General features: G+C 45.1%; 1 protein-coding gene across 5 annotated transcripts in view; it reads right to left on the bottom strand.

The window, feature by feature from the left end:
* Nucleotides 1-20,730, bottom strand: part of PRMT8 (protein arginine methyltransferase 8) — a 578,520-nt gene that overhangs the window by 345,723 nt on the left and 212,067 nt on the right. For all 5 annotated transcript variants that reach the window (XM_063930568.1, XM_063930570.1, XM_063930571.1 and 2 more), the window contains one exon: nucleotides 9,638-9,823. In XM_063930568.1, the coding sequence (XP_063786638.1) occupies nucleotides 9,638-9,823 (186 nt within the window). The remainder of the gene's footprint in view (nucleotides 1-9,637; nucleotides 9,824-20,730) is intronic.

The raw sequence follows: 20,730 nt of genomic DNA, 5'->3' as shown, positions 1-20,730 counted from the left end.
CCTTCACAGGTCAGGCTCTATTTGGGGAAGCTTTGGATGCGTGGATTTCCACGGCAAACGCTTGTAAGTCCACCTTTCTTCCCTCAGCCTCTCAGTCGACGAGGAAACTGTTTTCTACGTCTTCTATGCAGTCCTTTCGGCCTGCAAAAGCTAAAAAGTCCAAAACTCCTACCAGTTTCTTCAGAGGTGGGCGAGCAATATAAAAAAAAACGTCACCGGCAGGTTCCCAAGAACAGAAACCTGCGTTTGTGTCCTCAAAATCCTCAGCATGACGGTGGACCTCCCTGCCTGGAGAACGGGCAGGTGGGAGCGAGGCTCAGACGTTTCAGTCATGTCTAGGTGTCATCCAGTCTGGATACCTGGGCACTGGATAGGGGCCCTCATTCCGAGTTGTTCGCTCGTTCTTTTTCATCACATCGCAGCGATTTTCCGCAAACTGCGCATGCGCAATGTTCGCACTGCAAATGCGCCAAGTAAATTTGCTAAGAAGTTTGGTATTTTACTCACGGCATTACAAGGTTTTTTCTTCGTTCTGGTGATCGTTGTGTGATTGACAGGAAGTGGGTGTTTCTGGGCGGAAACTGGCCGTTTTATGGGAGTGTGTGAAAAAACGCTGCCGTTTCTGGGAAAAATGCGGGAGTGGCAGGAGAAACGAGGGAGTGTCTGGGCGAACGCTGGGTGTGTTTGTGACGTCAAACCAGGAACGAAACTGACTGAACTGATCGCAGTGGCAGAGTAAGTGTCGAGCTACTCAGAAACTGCTTAGAAATTTCTATTCGCAATTTTGAGAATCTTTCGTTCGCAATTTTGCTAAGCTAAGATTCACTCCCAGTAGGCGGCGGCTTAGCGTGTGCAATGCTGCTAAAAGCAGCTTGCGAGCGAACAACTCGGAATGAGGGCCAGGGTACAGACTGGAGTTTCAAGAGCTCCCACCCCACAGGTTCTTCAAATCAGGCTTGCCAGCTTTGCTGACAGAAAGGGCTATCATTCAGGAAGCCATTTGAAAATTGGAAAATTCAGAGGTAATTGTTCCAGTTCCACCTAATCTGGTAAACCAGGGTTACTATTCAAACCTATATGTGGTACCAAAACCGGATGGTTCGGTCAGACCAATTTTGAACCTGAGGTCGCTGAACCCTTATCTGAGGGAATTCAAGTTCAAAATTGAGTCTCTGAGAGCAGTGATCTCCGATCTGGAGGAGGGGGAGTTTCTGGTGTCCTTAGATATCAAGGATGCGTACCTCCACATTCCAATTTGGCCGCCACACCAGGCTTTTCTCAGGTTTGCGCTGTTGGATTGTCATTATCAGTTCCAGGCACTGCCGTACGGCCTCTCCACGGCACTGAGGGTGTTCACCAAGGTAATGACAGAGATGATGATTCTCCTCCGCAGGCAGGGGGTGAATGTAATTCCTTATCTGGATGTTCTGCTGATAAAGGTATCTTCCAGGGAGAGGCTGTTGCAGTCGACTGCTCAGGGATCATGGATGGATCATGAATCTACCCAAGTCACATCTGGAGCCGACAAGGAAATTGTCTTTCCTGGGGCTGATCCTGAAAACACGGAAGTGCAGAGGGTATTTCAACCGGTGGAGGAAGCGTTGGTGATCCAAACTATGGTTCAGGATGTCTTGAAGCCTACCCGGGTATCGGTTCATCAGTGCATTCGCCTTCTGGGGAAGATGGTTGCCTCCTATGAGGCTCTTCAGTACGGAAGATTTCATGCTCGGTCCTTCCAACTGGATCTCCTGGAAAAGTGGTCGGGATCTCATCTGCACATGCACCAGAGGATACGTCTGTCGCTGAAAGCCAGGACTTCACTCCTGTGGTGGCTACAATTGCCTCACCTTCTAGAGGGCCACAGGTTCGGGATTCAGAACTGGATCCCTCTAATCACGGATGCAGGTCTCAGAGGTTGGGGCGCAGTCACCCAAGGGGAAACCTTCCAAGCAAGGTGGTCAAGTCTGGAATCCATTCTTCCAATCAACATTCTGGAACTAAGGGCCGTGTACAACAGTCTGCTACAAGGGGCGCATCTTCTCCAAGATCGGGCCATTCAGGTTCAGTAGGACAATGTAACGACAGTGGCCTACATAAATCGACAGGGCGGAACGAAGAGCAGAGCTGCAATGTCAGAGATGACAAGAATCCTCCTCTGGGCAGAAAGGGACATGTTGGCGCTGTCAGCAATCTTCATTCCAGGAGTGGACAAGTGGGAAGCGGACTTCCTCAGCAGACATGATCTCCATCCAGGAGAGTGGGGCCTCCATCCGGAGGTGTTCACGGAGGTGACAAGTCTTTGGGGTGTACCTCAAATAGATATGATGGCCTCCCGTCTCAACAAGAAGTTTCGGATGTACTGTTCCAGGTTGAGAGACCCACAGGCAGTGGCCGTGGATGCCCTGGTAACTCCGTGGGTGTTCCAGTTAGTGTACGTGTTTCCTCCACTTCCACTCCTTCCAAGGATTCTAAAACTAGAGATGTGCACCGGAAATTTTTCGGGTTTTGTGTTTTGGTTTTGGATTCGGTTCCGCGGCCGTGTTTTGGATTCGGACGCGTTTTGGCAAAACCTCCCTGAAATTTTTTTGTTGGATTCGGGTGTGTTTTGGATTCTGGTGTTTTTTTTTTCAAAAACCCCTCAAAAACAGCTTAAATCATAGAATTTGGGGGTAATTTTGATCCTATAGTATTATTAACCTCAATAACCATAATTTCCACTCATTTCCAGTCTATTCTAAACACCTCACACCTCACAATACTATTTTTAGTCCTAAAATTTGCACCGAGGTCGCTGGATGACTAAGCAAAGCGACCCAAGAGGGCGGCACAAACACCCGGCCCATCTAGGAGTGGCACTGCAGTGTCAGACAGGATGGCACTTTAAAAAATTGGCTCCAAACAGCACATGATGCAAAGAAAAGAGAAAAAGAGGTGCACTGTGGTCGCTGGACGGCTAAGCTAAGCGACACAAACACCTCAATATCACAGGAATTATTTGTTCTAATCAATGGTATTATTGGTCCAAAGCACTGGAAGAAAATGACAAAATCACTGGAATTATTTGTTCTAATCAATGGTATTATTGGTCCAAATCACTGGAAGAAAATGACAAAATCACTGGAATTATTTGTTCTAATCAATGGTATTATTGGTCCAAATCACTGGAAGAAAATGACAAAATCACTGGAATTATTTGTTCTAATCAGTGGTATTATTGGTCCAAATCAGTGGAAGAAAATGACAAAATCACTGGAATTATTCGTAAACATTTGTAGAAAGTCGCTGCTTTCTGATTACAGAAATGCTCAGATATTCCTGCGAATCCACAATCCCTTCCTAGAGGAAAAAGAAATTGAGAAACCGTTGTTTGAGAACGTTTGTTCTCTTTCCCTTACAAAGGAACAAACCACTTTCCAAGAAGACTGACGTTTTTGGGATTATGGAGACATAATGTTTTTGAATATAAATCCTAAAGCAGGTGGTGTATTAGAGCAAAAGAGTGCAAGAGACCAGCCATGAAGTTTCTGAAATATTATGACAAAATGTTACTGTATTTCATTAGCACTCATTCCTAACTCTGCTAAGTACTGTTTGGTATACTGTATCTGGCTTCCTTGAGGTAGTTGTCCATTATTTCAGCTTCCATTGACCTTTTTGAAAGCGGTAGAAGTTATCGATTCTTTTTTTTTTTTTTTTTTCCTATTTTTAATTTTCTCCTGCATAGCCCAGTAAAATGTTGCAATGTTAAGTATTGACTTGTGCCTTCTGGGGGTCCACTTCTTCACCAAACCCAGCCCAATCTCATCCTAACCCTCTGTTCCACGTTCTCTATGTACCCCATCTGTGTCACCAATGTCTGTCTACCCCTCCCCTTTAGATTGTAAACTCTAACGAGCAGGGCCCTCTTCCCTCATGTGCTTATCCTTTGTCTTACTTTAATAATCTTCAGCTGTACCACATCCAGCAGTCTTCTGCCACCTGATACTTATCCCAGTGTCATCTGCTGATGTAACTATGTGTACTTGTCCTATACTGTCATCAACTGTAAGTTGCTGTTTTCCTGTTTGATTATTTATGTACTCTGTAATTGGGCGCTGCAGAACCTTTGTGGCGCCATATAAATAAAGGATAATAATAATAATAATAATAATAATAATATAGGGTGTATAATCCCCAGGTGTATCTCACACATCACACAGTACAGTATATAGGGTGTATAATCCCCAGGTGTATCTCACACATCGCTCAGTACAGATTACAGGATGTATAATCACCAGGTGTATAACACACGTTGCACAGTACAGTATACATACTGGTCACAACAATGCAGCAGATATTGAGCACTGATCAGGATACTAGAAGTGACACAGAGCTGCAAGATACAGCAATGGCCTACTGTACTGTACTATATATGTATACTGCTGGTCACCAAAATGCTGCACTATCCTACTATATACTGCTCACAATAATGCAGCACAGATATGGAATGGATACTTGCAGTGACACAGAGCTGCAAGATACTACAGCAATGGCCTAATGTACTGTACAAGTATATACTGTTGGTCACCAAAATGCTGCACTATATACTGCTCACAAAAATACAGCACAGATATGGAATGGATACTTGCAGTGACACAGAGCTGCAAGATACTACAGCAATGGCCTACTGTACTGTACAACTATAAACTGTTGGTCACCAAAATGCTGCACTGTAATACTATATATACTGCTCACAAAAATGCAGCACAGATATGGAATGGATACTTGCAGTGACACATAGCTGCAAGATACTACAGCAATGGCCTAATGTACTGTACAACTATATACTGTTGGCCACCAAAATGCTGCACTGTAATACTATATATACTGCTCACAAAAATGCAGCACAGATATGGAATGGATACTTGCAGTGACACAGAGCTGCAAGATACTACAGCAATGGCCTAATGTACTGTACAACTATACACTGTTGGTCACCAAAATGCTGCACTATATACTGCTCACAAAAATGCAGCACAGATATGGAATGGATACTTGCAGTGACACAGAGCTGCAAGATACTACAGCAATGGCCTAATGTACTGTACAACTATATACTGTTGGTCACCAAAATGCTGCACTGTAATACTATATGTACTGCTCAAAAAAATGCAGCACCGAAATGGAATGGATACTTGCAGTGACACTGAGCTGCAAGATACTACAGCAATGGCCTAATCATGTACTGTACAACTATATACTGTTGGTCACCAAAATGAAGCACACTGAGCACAGATATTTGCAGCACACCGAGCACAGATATGGAGCTTTTCAGGCAGAGAACGTAGATATTTTCAGCACACTGAGCACAGATATTTGCAGCACACTGAGCACAGATATTTGCAGCACATTGAGCACAGATTACGGAGCTTTTCAGGGAGAGAACGCAGCCATGTCCTCTCCGTTCAATCTCCAATGCATGAGTGAAAATGGCGGCGATGCGCGGCTCTTTATATAGAATACGAATCTCGCGAGAATTCGACAGCGGGATGATGACGTTTGGGCGCGTTCGGGTTAACCGAGCAAGGCGGGAAGATCCGAGGCTGCCTCGGAACCGTGTAAAATAGGTGAATTTCGGGGGGGTTCGGATCTCGGAGAACCGAACCCGCTCATCTCAATATAAAACTCATAAAGAGAACAAGAGTTCAGGCAATCGTCATTGCTCCGGACTGGCCAAGAAGGGCTTGGTCCGCGGATCTTCTGGATCTACTGCTGGAAGATCCAAGGCCTCTTCCTCTTCGGGAGGACCTTCGGCAACAGCGGCCGTTCACTTATCAAGACTTACCACGGCTACGTTTGACGGCATGGAGTTTGAACGCCAGATATTAGCTCGGAAGGGCATTCCGAACAGCGCTTCGTGTTCATGCAGTTCATTTGGTTCAGTACTGCTTTGTTCTTGGTTAAGTACTGTTTGTTACTTGGTTAAGTAATTTTGTTCAGCCGTTGCTGAGTTTTCAAGCTGGTTAGCTTTGTTTGCCTTGTATGTGTGAGCTGGTGTGAATCTCGCCACTATCTGTGTAAAATCCTTCTCTTGAAGTTGTCCGTCTCCTCGGGCACAGTTTCTAGACTGGGTCTGGTAGGAGGGGCATAGAGGGAGGAGCCAGCCCACACTATTAAAGTCTTAAAGTGCCCATGGCCCCTGGTGGATCCGTCTATACCCCCATGGTACTAATATGGACCCCAGCATCCTCTACGGACTACGAGAAAATGATTTACCGGTAGGTAATTAAAATCCTATTTTCTGTGCAGGGAAATCCTGCTTTTGCATGTAGCCCACAAATGTTGGTTACACTGCAATTTAGATTTCAGTTTGCACATGCCCACCCAAATCTAAATCTCTCCGCACATGTTACATCTGCCCCACCTGAAGTGCCCCTAAGTATGAAAGCAATAAGTATGCAATGAATATAAATATATTTATTTTTTTGCAAAATTGCTAATTTTTCCCTTAGAAACTGTGCTGCCCCATCAGCAGGGGGCTAGGGGGGATACAGGTATGTGCTAGTGATCATTGTTATCATCAGTGCATTTGCACGCAGTGTCGAAATGGGGCATTAAGGTGGAATGCAGTTGTAGAGGACCATGTGAGGGGATGTGGACAGTTTTCAGAGGGGGGTGGCCAGCATACTTGCCGATATTGCTGCCCACTCTTCCGGGCGGGGGCAGCCTGATTGGCGAACAGGGGGGCGTGTCCGGTAGTGAGGGGGCATGTCCGTGGCGTGACGGCATTAAACACGTCATTGTGCTCCACCCCCCGCTATCCAGTGCCGAGGAAACAGGTGCTGGAGAGTGAGGGGCGGAGCTATGATGACGCGATTCAGCGCGAATCGTGTCATCGGGTCCCCATCGGACCGCCCACTGGTGCTCCGTTGTGAGTGGCCAAGGGGGGTTGCGGGAGCTGGCGGCGGATGCAGGACACTTGCCTATCTTTCTGGGGGGCCGGGAGCGTCACCAGATTTTCGGGAACCTCCCGGCCATTCCGGGAGTGTAGGCAAGTACGGTGTCAGTCACCAAAGAGGCTTGCCTAACCATGATTAGAGAGTGCATGCGCTGGGTCCCTTTATAAATATATATACAGTAAATACTGCTAGTACATGCATGATAATGTACCAGATTAATAACAGCAATGCACTGTAGAAAATACACCATAGTCATGAGCAGTACAATATAACATATGTATAATGTATAACTGGTGCACAGTCTGGAACATGATCCCTAGAGAAGGATGTGGGTCCTCAGGCAGTGGGGCCCACTGGTGGTTGCCCCTGTGGGCCAGTCCAACCCTGATTGCACCTACAGTATCTTTGATGAGCCACAAATAATCCATCTTTTTCAGATATACCCACATCTGATTGGCAGCCCCATGATGTTCAAGCAGTGTGAAGATCTGGAGGACCAACAAGGAAACAAGAATAGTTCTGAACTAGAAGTACAATAAAACCTAACACACACAGGGATTGACACACATTTAAGATTTGTAGGAAAGGGGCACTTATAAAGTTGGTGGTCAGTAAAAGGGTATTGTAACCCATAGCAACCAGTGAGCAACTTCAATACAAGTTAGAGCCATGACCCCATGATGGTGTGACCACATACCCCATCAACCGGTGGCGCAAGCTGTAAATAGTGCCCTGGTATCCACAATGTGACATGACCACAGACCCTGCAAGCTTGGTCATGCCCCTAGTACCAGAGCCAGATAGATCCCCTGGAAGACGTGGTTGCCATGCCTTTACCATGTGCACCAGTGGATATGAATTCCCCTATGGCCTTTTGGGTAAGAGGATATGAGCCCAACAAAATAACAATGGTTCTCTAGTGCATAAATATATTCAACAGGTGTATTATTATAATATTATATTACTTTCACTGAACATGTTCATTAGATAAATGTAAAGCGACATCTAATAAATTCATAGCAATTTGTAGTAACACAGAAGGACACAAAAGGGAAACAACCGGCTCCACTGCACTGCTTTGCTCTATAGCAACATCTACAAACATTTCAAAGTATATTGAATTTGACACGTAGCTTTTAGGTGCAAATTTCCTTTCACATGAGTTATACTGAAAATTAAATTGACACAACAGACAGCATGATATCAACCATTTGCAGTCATTTGAATGAGTACATTTAGGCTGCGTACAGATGGCATTGCTCTCAGTCTGTAATATACTAGCTTTCAGCTGCATCCAGTATCTGGATGTTTAAAGAATCTCAAACTCAACACGCTACAGTTCTTACACACTATGGTGGTCATCCGAGTTGATCACAGCCAGCAACTTTTTGCTGCTGCTGCGATCAACTAGTCCACGCCTATGGGGGAGTGTATTTTAGCTTAGCAGGGCTGCGATCACTTGTGCATTCCTGCTAAGCTAAAAAAATTTCAAGCAGAAGTAAACTAGCCCTGGACATACTTACCCTGTGTGACGATCTCTGCGATGCTGGGGTCGGCTTTGACGTCAGACATCCGCCCTCCGTTCTGCTGGACACGCCTGCGTTTTCCTTACCACTCCCCGAAAACGGTCTCCAACGGTCCGGATCCGCCCAGGAACGCCTTCTTCTTGTCAATCTTCTTTGTGGTCGGCTCTGTGACCGCTTCCTTCCTTAGACGCGGCGTAACCCGGCGACCCCCGTTGCCGGGCAACGTCACGCATGTGCATTGCGGCCGCCGCGCATGCGCATTCTGGACCCGTTCGCACCGCAGCGATAAACCGCTATAGTTCTTAGGGGGGGGATTTAATTGTTCTCCAGGTGGCTGTTACTAATGGGCAGCCCACACAGACCAATTCAGTTGTTGCTCCGGGTGCATATGCCGCAAGAGACGACACATTTTTGCTTGCAGCCTCCTGAAGTTGCAAGCAGAAATGTGTGAAATCTCTGTGGTTAGGGCGCTCAAATGGTAGTTTGGGATCCTAAGCAGGACTTTAGACAGCTGATATATGCGGCAAACATGGTCTATTTGGGCACAACAAGCTAAATAATTAATGGCCACCCAGAACAATTGAATTGCTCCATCAGGCCAGCATTAACTAGCATGCCTCATAAAACAATTGAATTCCCCTTTTATTGTCCATCAGGGTATGTGCTCACTTGTGAGAGTTCCCCGTTATCCAGAAACACTCCCCACTTAAATTACAACAGTTATGTGGGCTTAGAAAGAGGAAAAAGATTTTAGGAATCTCCCAGCTAAAAACTTCACTTACAGTATTAAATTATAGCACTTAGAAAAGATTCAATTAGCCGCTGGCCGTACCATGTGGTTCTGCTCACAGCTAAAGTTTGATTAGGACCCTGCGACTAGCCCCTTGGGAGGATTTAACACAGCCTCATTTCCCCTGGCACCTACTTCTACCTGCTTCATTCTGCTGACTGCCTCCTCTCCTCATCCCTGATCACCACTTCCCATTCTCGCATATGGGATAATATACATACAGTAAATGCTCATGGCCCAGCTACTATAATGAAAATGATCCAAAGCAAGAGGCCTAGCAGGTAAACAGAGACATTGAAGACTGCATTTGACCATCTGAGCGCACAACTGACCCATTGCTAGAAGGTGTCATTGTGTCAATGTAAACATATTATTCTTCTTACCTCATGGATCCCAAAATGAGCATAGGAATCAAAATAATAGTCTCTTGAGGTCATCTCCTCTGGGTTTAGCAGTTTTGCTATTTTACCCCTTCCTGGGCAACTTGGTTGAATAGGAGTGTGTATGACATGTTGAATGGGTTTGGGAATTACCACTGGCTGAACAGGCTGAGAAGGACCACCGCAAACCTACAAGAAAAAGAATATATGTATAAAAAGGAGTCTTTGGAGCTTTTTTTTACAGTTAAAGACCAAAATAAAGGAAAAGAAAAAATGTGACGGTACAATACATACTGTATATCAGTGTTTAGCTGAGAGTCCCCTGCAGGATTGTAAAAGAGTAAAGAAGAGTTTCCTAAACTCTGTCATTGCAGTCCAGATTTTAAGACTATCCATGCTTCAGTTCAAATTCTTAAATTAAAGGTACTTGTTAAGTTATCTGTGCTCAAGCACATACATTAAAACCTGGACTGTAATGGCGGAGTTTGTGAATGTCTGGAGTAAAGTATTACCTACTGACTCCATTACAATCTGCTGAAGCCATTCCACATTTTTAAGATCGTTTCATAGAGGGATTTAGGCCCAGATTCATTAAGCTTTGGAGAGTCATAGGCAAACAAAGGGGGGGGGGGGGCTTGGTTGCCTGGAAACCCCCCTACTTTTGGCAAGTGTCTCAAGTTATGACAACAATAGTATTGGTATATAATACGATATTACTACAACTGCTATCACAGTTAATCATAGAACTGTATGCAGTTTAAGGAACAGAGCAGAGCTGCTGCACATGCCCAGTGTTAGCAGCTTCTTCTACCAAGTTTGCAGTGTGTGTGGCTCTGAACCCTCAATCAGTGCTCCGGACCATAGAGTAGCTACCAGGTAGAAGAGACTTTCCATGAGGTGGAAGAATGTGTGCTTATAAAGTGTAGGACTGATTCTATTATGTTTGTGTATTTATTTATAGTGACGTGTTTAAAGTTCCACTTATTTACATTATTTAAATGTTTGATACAGCCTATACTATATACAGTATCCAGTGTATAACAAGATCAATGTTTACAGTAATGCCCAGGGTCGTTATTAGGCTCTTTAACCACTACCCCAAACTCCTGCACATGCGCCAATGTTCCACAGAGTGGGAAATTGTGGACTGCATTTGGAAACCACCCTCTAGAAATCCTGCGTTTGCCACTGAGAGTGATAAATTGTACGTAGATAAAGTACCAACCAATCAGCTCCTGTCATCTTTCAACACACAGCCTGTAACATGGCAGTTAGGAGCTGGTTGGCTAGCACAATTTATAACTCTCCAAGGCTTGATTAATCCTGGCATTAATATGGTCATCCAGTCATTTGAGCCAGTGTGACATAATTTGCCCTGCCACTGTACATTAATCAAAGTGAATTCTTGCAATGCAAGACTGTCTGGATGTCAGTAATTCTCTTTCTGTTCCATTAGGGAAACACCTTTCCCCTAAAATTGCAGCCTGCTGCAGAGGAGTGTGAAAGAACATGGATGACTTATTTAGTTACTATTAATATAATGACAGGCGTTGAAAACTAATTTGCACCTATAGTATACAGATACTGTACATATAAAATATATTTACATGTAGAAGTAATGAGTACTGTAGTTCACCCTAATTAAATATATAATATTGTGCATCACTGAGGTAAAATAATGAGGTAGAATGAATAGTTATCCTATCACATTTACCCTCCCCCAATATTTATCACCTTAATTACGGTAATAACTTTTTTGTTGCAGTTGCTTTTTTTTAAAATTACATTTTTCCTTTAAATAGTGATATTTTCCAGTATGTTCAGTGAACTTCTTAATTCATCAGGAAAGTAATTACAATGACAAGCTGACATGGAAAAGAGACAAGATGAAAGACAAAAAGCTTGCGCTAAAAATAGATATTGCAAAGGGAATTGTATAATAGAGTTTAGTATAGCACGGTATAAATCCTAAAGAAAATGAAAAAAAACCTGCCTTCATTTCCAGCAACACCCAATCAAAAAATAAATAAGTCTTTTCCAAAACTGCTGCGTTATAAAAAAAAATGTCAGCATTGGGGGAAAAAAAACAGGGTAATTCCTGAAAGTGTTATAAAGTATAGCAGGTGTTTGCTCTGCAGTGCATATAAATGCGAGTCACACTCTAAGCCGTCTAAAAATAGCCTGTGTGTCAATCCCCCATGCTTTTTCGCAGATGCTTTAAATGTTTTGCAGAAAAGCAATACCCGTCCAACGCTGAAATAACCAGTTGCCGCCGCCGGCTGATGGCTCAAGGCATAAACACTCACAGCTCCCTTAAAGATCTGTCATTTCCTCAAACATGACAGCCAGTGCCGTAACTAGGCATTTTAGCGCTGTTTGCATGAAACGACAGAGGCGCCTCCCCCCCCCCCATGCAAGATAGGGGCAATGAGCGCCCTAGGCGCGCAAAAAATTTCTAGGGGCGTGGCTTCACGGGGAAGGGGCGTGGCAACAAAATTATAGCAATTCATACTACGGTGCACAGTAGTCAACATTATTCAAATTACGCTGCACAGTAGCGCCACTACACCAGGTAGAGCCCCTTTTATACATTACAGCAGACAGTGTCCCCCTTTTTACACATTGCGGCAGCCAGTCTCCCTTTTTACACATTGCGGCAGCCAGGACCCTTTCTTACACATTGCGGCAGCCAGGCCCCCTTTTTACACATTGTGGCAGATAGACCCTTTTTTTACACATTGCGGCAGCCAGTCCCCCTTTTTACACATTACAGCAGCCAGTCTCCCTTTTAACACATTGCGGCAGCCGGTCCTTCTTTTTACACATTGCGGCAGACAGCGTCCCTTTTTAACAATTACAGCAGACAGCGTCCCCGTTTTTACACATTACGGCAGACGGTGTCCCCCTTTATACACATTGCGGCAGCCAGTCCCCCTTTTTACACATTACGGCAGCCAGTCCCCCTTTTTACACATTGCGACAGATAGACCCTTTTTACACATTGCGGCAGCCAGTCCCATTTTACACATTGCGGCAGCCAGGACCCCATTTTACACATTGCGGCAGCCAGTCCCCATTTTTTACACATTGCGGCAGCCAGTCCCATTTTTTACACATTGCGGCAGCCAGTCCCATTTTACACATTGCGGAAGCCAGTCCCATTTTTTACACATTGCGGCAGCCAGTCCCATTTTACACATTGCAGCAGCCAGCCCCCTTTTTTACACATTACGGCAGCCAGTCCCATTTTTTACACATTGCGGCAGCCAGTCCCATTTTTTACACATTGCGGCAGCCAGTCCCATTTTACACATTGCGGCAGCCAGTCCCATTTTTTACACATTGCGGCAGCCAGTCCCATTTTTTACACATTGCGGCAGGCGGTGTCAGAGAGAGAGAGGGGGGGGAATATACTTACCTTCTCCCCGCTGACAGGCTCCTCGTGCTGCTCCCTCGGTGCAGGCAGTGAGATGAGAAGGAGGAGGAGGGAGGGGGAGCAGGGAGCCGCAGCAGCGCTATGTTATTGGTAGTAAGCGCCGCTGCAGCATCCCCCTCTCCTTCTGTATTGGCTGCCGGGCAGCCAATACTGAAGGAGAGGGGGATGCTGCAGCGGCGCTTACTACCAATAACATAGCGCTGCTGCGGCTCCCTGCTCCCCCTCCCTCCTCCTTCTCCGCTGCCTCCGGCGCTGATGTCTTCTAGCTTCACAGCGCGGCGCACGGCGCAGAGACTTAGAGGCGGCATGTAATGAGTCAATTTGACTCATTACATGCCGCTGGCCGTGCGCCCCCAGGGCAACTGCGCTGTGTGCCAAGCCCCCTTGGCACACACGTAGTTACGGCTCTGAAGACAGCACTCTGCTACAAAATGCTCTGTTTGCAAACTTCCCACTGAATTGACAACTGCCACTGTCTATACTGAATTCATTAGTGGCAAGATTGTTCCGTTTAACATCAATTATTTCATTAAGCCCAATTAACTGTAAGAACAAATTAGGTGGGAAGATTATGGTGGGCATAAGGGGCGTAGCAAGAACTTTGTGGGCCCCATAGCAACATTTTGAAGTGGCCTCTATCCTAACGTTTGTAGAGAGATACTTCTTTGAAGCAGTTGTTCATTTTATGACCCACAATACTGCCCTAGTTTATTTTATGAACCACAGTAGTGCCCTAGTTCATGCTATGTCACATTGTAATGCTACCAGTACACATTATGCCACACCCCAATTCACATTATGACATACAGTGTCCCCAATTCCAATTATGTCACATTACCGTGCCCCCAGTTCATATTATGCTACACTATAGTGCCTACACTTTATATTGTGCCACATTACAGTGCTCCCAGTTTATATTATTTAACTTTATAATGCCCTCCGGGTCATTTACACCACATTACAATGAGCAGGTTCAGAGGTGTAACTATAGTAGATATATTGCAGTCCCAAGGCAAAAGTATGTAAGGCCCCCTATGTACCACCTAATGGTGAAGAATGTATATAACACATGTACCTTTCACAGGGAAGGTGGGCCCCTCTCAGCTCTGGGCCCCATAGCAGCTGCACTCCCCATGGTAGCTACGCCCTTGCTGGGTATACATGCTACATTTATCTGGCCGATCTGCCCAATATTGGTGGACCGCCCAGATAAGTATGCTGTCGACGGACCCGAAAATATCAATCAGTTGTGCATGCCGGATTGTCCAGCATGTCCGTCTGATGCAATATTTTCTAATTGAAAGTTGGCCGCATTGGGCAGTGTATGCACTACCACACCTGACCGGTGGACATTTACCCTGTTTCTTCACATGGGAAGGAACGGGAAATGTCTCTGCCCCATAGTAGGAGCACAGCTATTGTGGCTAATACCCTGTGGGAGATCTCACAGTATATGCCCACGATATCTGCAGGGCCTGAAGCTGTCAGATAAAATGCCTGTTGGTCTGACAGACAATTTATCTGCACGTGTATGCCCAGCTTAAGGAATGACCTGTACTGGATCGGATAGGTCCAGATTCAGGGTTATTATTACTATCATTATTTTTATTATCATTAACTATTATCTACAGTATATGGCGCTGCAATATGTTTGGAAAGCATAATACAATGGATACAAAAATGTAATCCTTTAGCTAATTAGCTTAACAAGGCTACAAAATACATATCTGTTATAGCTTGGAAAATATATTTTTTCATAACTGCTAGACTACCTGTAAGCTGAATTCTTTAGGGATATATTGAGAGTCAGTGCCAAAACTATGTGTTGCAGCGCCCTGTCAGGCACTCTCCACATCAGGCATATATATCATATGCACTGCAGTGCAAATAAATGATTGGTGCCATTCCTCAGCCTTGAGCCTAGGGCAGCTGCACCACTCACACTCACTCTGCACAGTAAGGATTTCTCTCAATGGTGCCAACAGTGTTTTACATCAATGACAGGAAACCATCAATGGGCATCCCTGCTCTTGGTCATGGGAAGGCGGCAGCTAAACTGCATTATGGGGACAGGGCTAAGCGCTGTGGGTCAGTTGGAGAAAAAAACATTGGCGCATCTCTGCCATCTACATCAGAGAGCCATCAGACCACCGCCATCAATGTCAAGACCGTCTGTGTCCATCCCTATGACAAGGCCCTGGGATAAGTTATACGTGTTATTTCCTCCCTTATTCACATCTAGACTAGTATTTTCCAGCACTGCTCACTTGTGAACTATTTTCACAGCATACATGAGCTCCCCACACTATACTCCACAGCAGTGGTTAGTGGTTCCCAAACATTTTTGAATCATGGCGCCCTAGAGTATCAGGAGTTTGTTCGCAGCACCCTTAGGCCAAAAGTTTATTGATAAAATAATAAAACAATAATTAAATTAAGTAAATTGTGTTTATATGTTATCCTTAGGTTCAGTTATATGGTGAGGGACAGGATATGCTTCTGTTTGTCCACATGTTTTATGATTGGCCACCAGCACTGGTTTTGCCTATGACATTGATCATAAATAATTTGAATTGGTTCTGGACCACCAATCCAAGGCACCCCTGCAAGTGTCCTGAGACACCCCTGGGTGCCACTGTACACAGTTTGAGAACCACTGCTCTATGGATAGTTATGTTTGGTTAGTCGTAGTAATTTTAGCTTTGAAGGTACATGTTTATTACTTTTGCAGTCTTCACTCAGAGATACTGGGATATGTCACACAGAAATGAGAGTCTTAACCACTGCGTTGGAGGGCATAAGGGTGATTTATTTGATATACAGTATGAAAAATAGCAGACAAATGAGCTTTCCCCGAGTCAAATTATTAGACATCAGCAACTGCCGGGGTGAAGGGTCAATACTTTTCCTTTTCCCTGTAGATTGCAAAGGAAGCGATAAATCAATTTGCAGCCTACATGTTTAAATCCACAAGGGAATGCAATTTAGTGGTAAAGTCATTAATGAAAACAACGTTATCTGTCCCATTTTAGGAAACAACATTCTGAAAATCCCATATTGCAGAAAGCAACACACAATTTCTTCAGCCCTCATACCCACTATAGTTACTTTTATGTATATTACAAGGATCTTTAATACTAGTACAGTTCATGCACATAGGGGGGTCATTCCGAGTTGTTCGCTCGTTATTTTTTTTCTCGCAACGGAGCGATTAGGTGCTAATGCGCATGCGCAATGTCCGCAGTGCGACTGCGCCAAGTAAATTTGCTATGCAGTTAGGTATTTTACTCACGGCATTACGAGGTTTTTTCTTCGTTCTGGTGATCGTAATGTGATTGACAGGAAGTGGGTGTTTCTGGGCGGAGACTGGCCGTTTTATGGGTGTGTGCGAAAAAATGCTACCGTTTCTGGGAAAAACGCGGGAGTGGCTGGAAAAACGGATGAGTGTCTGGGCGATCGCTGGGTGTGTTTGTGCCGTCAAACCAGGAACGAAACTGACTGAACTGATCGCAGATGCCGAGTAAGTCTGGCGCTGCTCAGAAACTGCTAAGAAGTGTCTATTCGCAATTCTGCTAATCTTTCGTTCGCAATTTTGATAAGCTAAGATTCACTCCCAGTAGGCGGCGGCTTAGCGTGTGCAAAGCTGCTAAAAGCAGCTTGCGAGCGAACAACTCGGAATGACCCCCATATATCTGGAAATACTGTAGAACACACTGTTTCCATTACACCACACCAACTCGTGATTAAAAGCATTTGTACTTTGTATCTATTCCAGACACTGCCAATCTGTGTGCCCCCCTATGTTTTTAAGACTCTGCAATATATTATGGTGCAATTTTTCTGGTCTAAAAACCGTCCCAGAGTGAGACACACAGCGATACAGAGACATACCTCAGATTGTGGCCTAGCGGTCCCAAACTTTAAATCTTATTATTTTACTGCTAGATTGGCACAATATGTAATATGGAATGGGCCAAGTCTCAAAGGTTATGGATTACAATAGAATTGGAGGCTCTTACATTGTGCTATATACAGGGCCGTCTTTTCGTATGGGCTCAGTGGGCACTTGCCCAAGGGCCCCAGGAGTATAAGGCCCTTAGGCTGATAGCTGAGGGTCCCCTCTTTCCAGAGGTATCAGATTTTTGCAAATCGGGCAAGGGGAACCAGAGATATCCGACTTCAAACCAGTGGTCCCCATCCAAGCCTGTTAATTGCCCTTCCCAGGGAGATATCTCGGATTCTGTTTGATTTATATTCTTTCTGAGGGTATAATCCAAAAACTGTGACTCTCCCCTTTTGGTGAACACTGGCAGCTTGTCTCTACAATGCCCAGAACCAGAGATAGCAGCCTTCCAGCAGCTGGTCCTTGCTCCAGCTCCACATGCCTGGTATACAATTTTATATTTTCGTTGGTGGATTGCTCTGGCTTCTGAACTCTGATCCCCATGTCCCCAGTACCTCCTGAAAGGTTTCCCCAGTACCTCCTGAAAGGTAAGACTCTTTAGTGTTTTTATCCCATTCAAAGCTAAGAAATCTATTTCCAGGAACTGGAGATATCTGCAGTCAAGCAAGTTGCCCTCTCACTAGAAAATGGTGAATATTAAGCCCACTCCATTATCCACCCCTTTCCTGCGTATTAAACACCCCCTACCACCCTGGAAGTCATGTACCAGGGCCCCTTCATTCAGCCCAATGGCCCCTTCTACAGTTTAGTGGTCCCTCCGCCGCATCTGTGCAGTAAAGGATTAATTAGCAGAAATTACTGCTCCAGGTCCTACATGCTGAGCTGAAGATAGAACACCCCCTACCGCCCACGGGACATCGAAGCTGCCGCTGACAGCACCCCCAACCACTACAGCTGGAGGATAGGTAAGGGCCCCAGTGCATTGTTGTGCCCAGGGGCCCACACTGCTGTTAAGACAGCCCTGGCTATATATCTTCTCTACTGTGGCTCCCTTGACGGACATGTCTTAGGGCTGTTTTACACCATCCTATTATTTATTTCTCATACTTTGAATGTTTGGGACACGACTAACCGCCAATTTAATATCGCCCCAAATCCCAGCTCCCTGTTTTTGCTGTTCGATAATCCCGCCTTCCGTACGGACTGTTTTTCGACTGCCTTAGCGTACTGGCAGAATAGCGGAATCAGGTTGCTAAATTATATCAAGCAAAACGTATCTTTCCCTACGCTTTCAGAGATTCAGTCTAAATTCGCAATCCCTCACAAATCTTTATTTTTCAATATTTGCAAATACCACACTTCCACTCCATGATAGCATCACAACTCAGATTCCCCCTGCATTCACATGACCGCTTTCTAGTCGAGTCTTTAATATACAGGCCTTCTCACTAGCCTGTCTAGCTTTAACATACAGGCCCTCTCACAGTCTCACTAGCCCGTATCCTGACCACCAGGATCCCGACAGCCGGCAAATTAAACGCATCCCGTCACAAAGACAAAAATGAAGGTTTGTTGGCGCTGTGTAGGCAAGTGTAGATTCGCCCCTGTGGAACAGCAGCTACCTGGTGAAGAGGTAGCCAGCCTCTTCCGTATCGCTAACATTAAAAATTGTAGATTGTAACAGGTAGGTGCTCAAAACCACAAAAGCGATCTTGATAAAATTGACAATTTTTAATACATATATCACAATAAAATTACAGATGCACACTAAAAAAAAATGACTCTTAAGTAATGAGCTGATTCACACAATCAAGTGCAAAGTCGCACACACAATCAGTGTGTGTGTTTATAGGGTCCATGAGGTTGCAGATGTACTGTATACATATAAAATCAAAATATATTTACCACCGGTTGAGTGAGGCAAGCGGAGACTCTCACTATAGTTCAGTCAGTCTCTAACGCTTGTACAGTGCTGCTGGCCAGTTGTGTATAGATTACTGGAGTATCAGATGTATGTATTTATAAAGATAGATACATCCACCGTCACTTTCCTCTCAGTATAAGGGAGCGGCAAGAATTATAAGATGCACCCGTATGCTTTGTGTTCCGTATTTATTGATTGTAAAGTAGCTGTAATGGTGCCAGTGAAAGCTGCCAAACATGTTAATGAGTGATAGGCAGTTCATGCAATAGTGGCAGCAGAGGCGTAGTGTGGAGCAATGGCACCCGGAGCAAGCTCACATCATGGCGCCCCCCCCAAAAAAAAATAAGATTTTACTCACCGGTAAATCGATTTCTCGTAGTCCGTAGTGGATGCTGGGGACTCCGTAAGGACCATGGGGATTAGCGGCTCCACAGGAGACTGGGCACAACTAAAGAAAGCTTTAGGACTACCTGGTGTGCACTGGCTCCTCCCACTAAGACCCTCCTCCAGACCTCAGTTAGGATACTGTGCCCGGAAGAGCTGACACAATAAGGAAGGATTTTGAATCCCGGGTAAGACTCATACCAGCCACACCAATCACACCGTATAACTCGTGATACTATACCCAGTTAACAGTATGATAACAACTGAGCCTCTCAACAGATGGCTCAACAATAACCCTTTAGTTAGATAATAACTATATACAAGTATTGCAGACAATCCGCACTTGGGATGGGCGCCCAGCATCCACTACGGACTACGAGAAATAGATTTACCGGTGAGTAAAATCTTATTTTCTCTAACGTCCTAAGTGGATGCTGGGGACTCCGTAAGGACCATGGGGATTATACCAAAGCTCCCAAACGGGCGGGAGAGTGCGGATGACTCTGCAGCACCGAATGTGCAAACTCTAGGTCCTCCTCAGCCAGGGTATCAAACTTGTAGACTCTTGCAAGAGTGTTTGAACCCGACCAAGTAACAGCTCGGCAAATTTGTAAAGCCGAGACCCCTCGGGCAACCGCCCAAGAAGAGCCCACTTTCCTCGTGGAATGGGCTTTCACAGATTTAGGGTGCGGCAGTCCAGCCGCAGAATGTGCAAGTTGAATCGTGCTACAGATCCAGCGAGCAATAGTCTGCTTAGAAGCAGGAGCACCCAGCTTGTTGGGTGCATACAGGATAAATAGCGAGTCAGTTTTCCTGACTCCAGCCGTCCTGGAAACATATACTTTTCAGGGCCCTGACTACGTCCAGAAACTTGGAATCCTCCAAGTCCCAAGTAGCCGCAGGCACCACAATAGGTTGGTTCACATGAAAAATTGCTACCACCTTAGGAAGGAATTGGGAACGAGTCCTCAATTCCGCCTTATCCATATAAAATACAGATAAGGGCTTTTGCATGACAAAGCCGCCAATTCTGATACACGCCTGGCCGACGCCAAGGCCCACAGCATGACCACTTTCCACGTGAGGTATTGTAGCTCCACGGATGTAAGTGGCTCAACTCAATGCGACTTCAGGAAATCCAACACTACGTTGAGATCCCACTGTGCCACTGGAGGCACAAACGGGGGCTGACTATGCAGCACTCCCTTAACAAAAGTCTGAACTTCAGGCAGTGAAGCCAGTTCTATTTTGGAAGAAAATCGATAGAGCCGAAATCTGGACCTTAATGGAACCCAATTTTAGGCCCATAGTCACCTCTGACTTGTAGGAAGTGCAGAAATCGACCTAGCTGAAATTCCTCCTTTGGAGCCTTACTGGCCGCACAGCACGCAACATATTTCCGCCATATGCGGTGATAATGGTTTGCGTTCACTTCTTTCCTAGCTTTA

Source organism: Pseudophryne corroboree, chromosome 6 (genome assembly GCF_028390025.1).
Source record: "Pseudophryne corroboree isolate aPseCor3 chromosome 6, aPseCor3.hap2, whole genome shotgun sequence".
NCBI lineage: Eukaryota > Metazoa > Chordata > Amphibia > Anura > Myobatrachidae > Pseudophryne > Pseudophryne corroboree.
The sequence above is the reverse complement of the archived record's forward strand: the minus strand, read 5'-3'. Positions and strand labels throughout refer to the sequence as shown.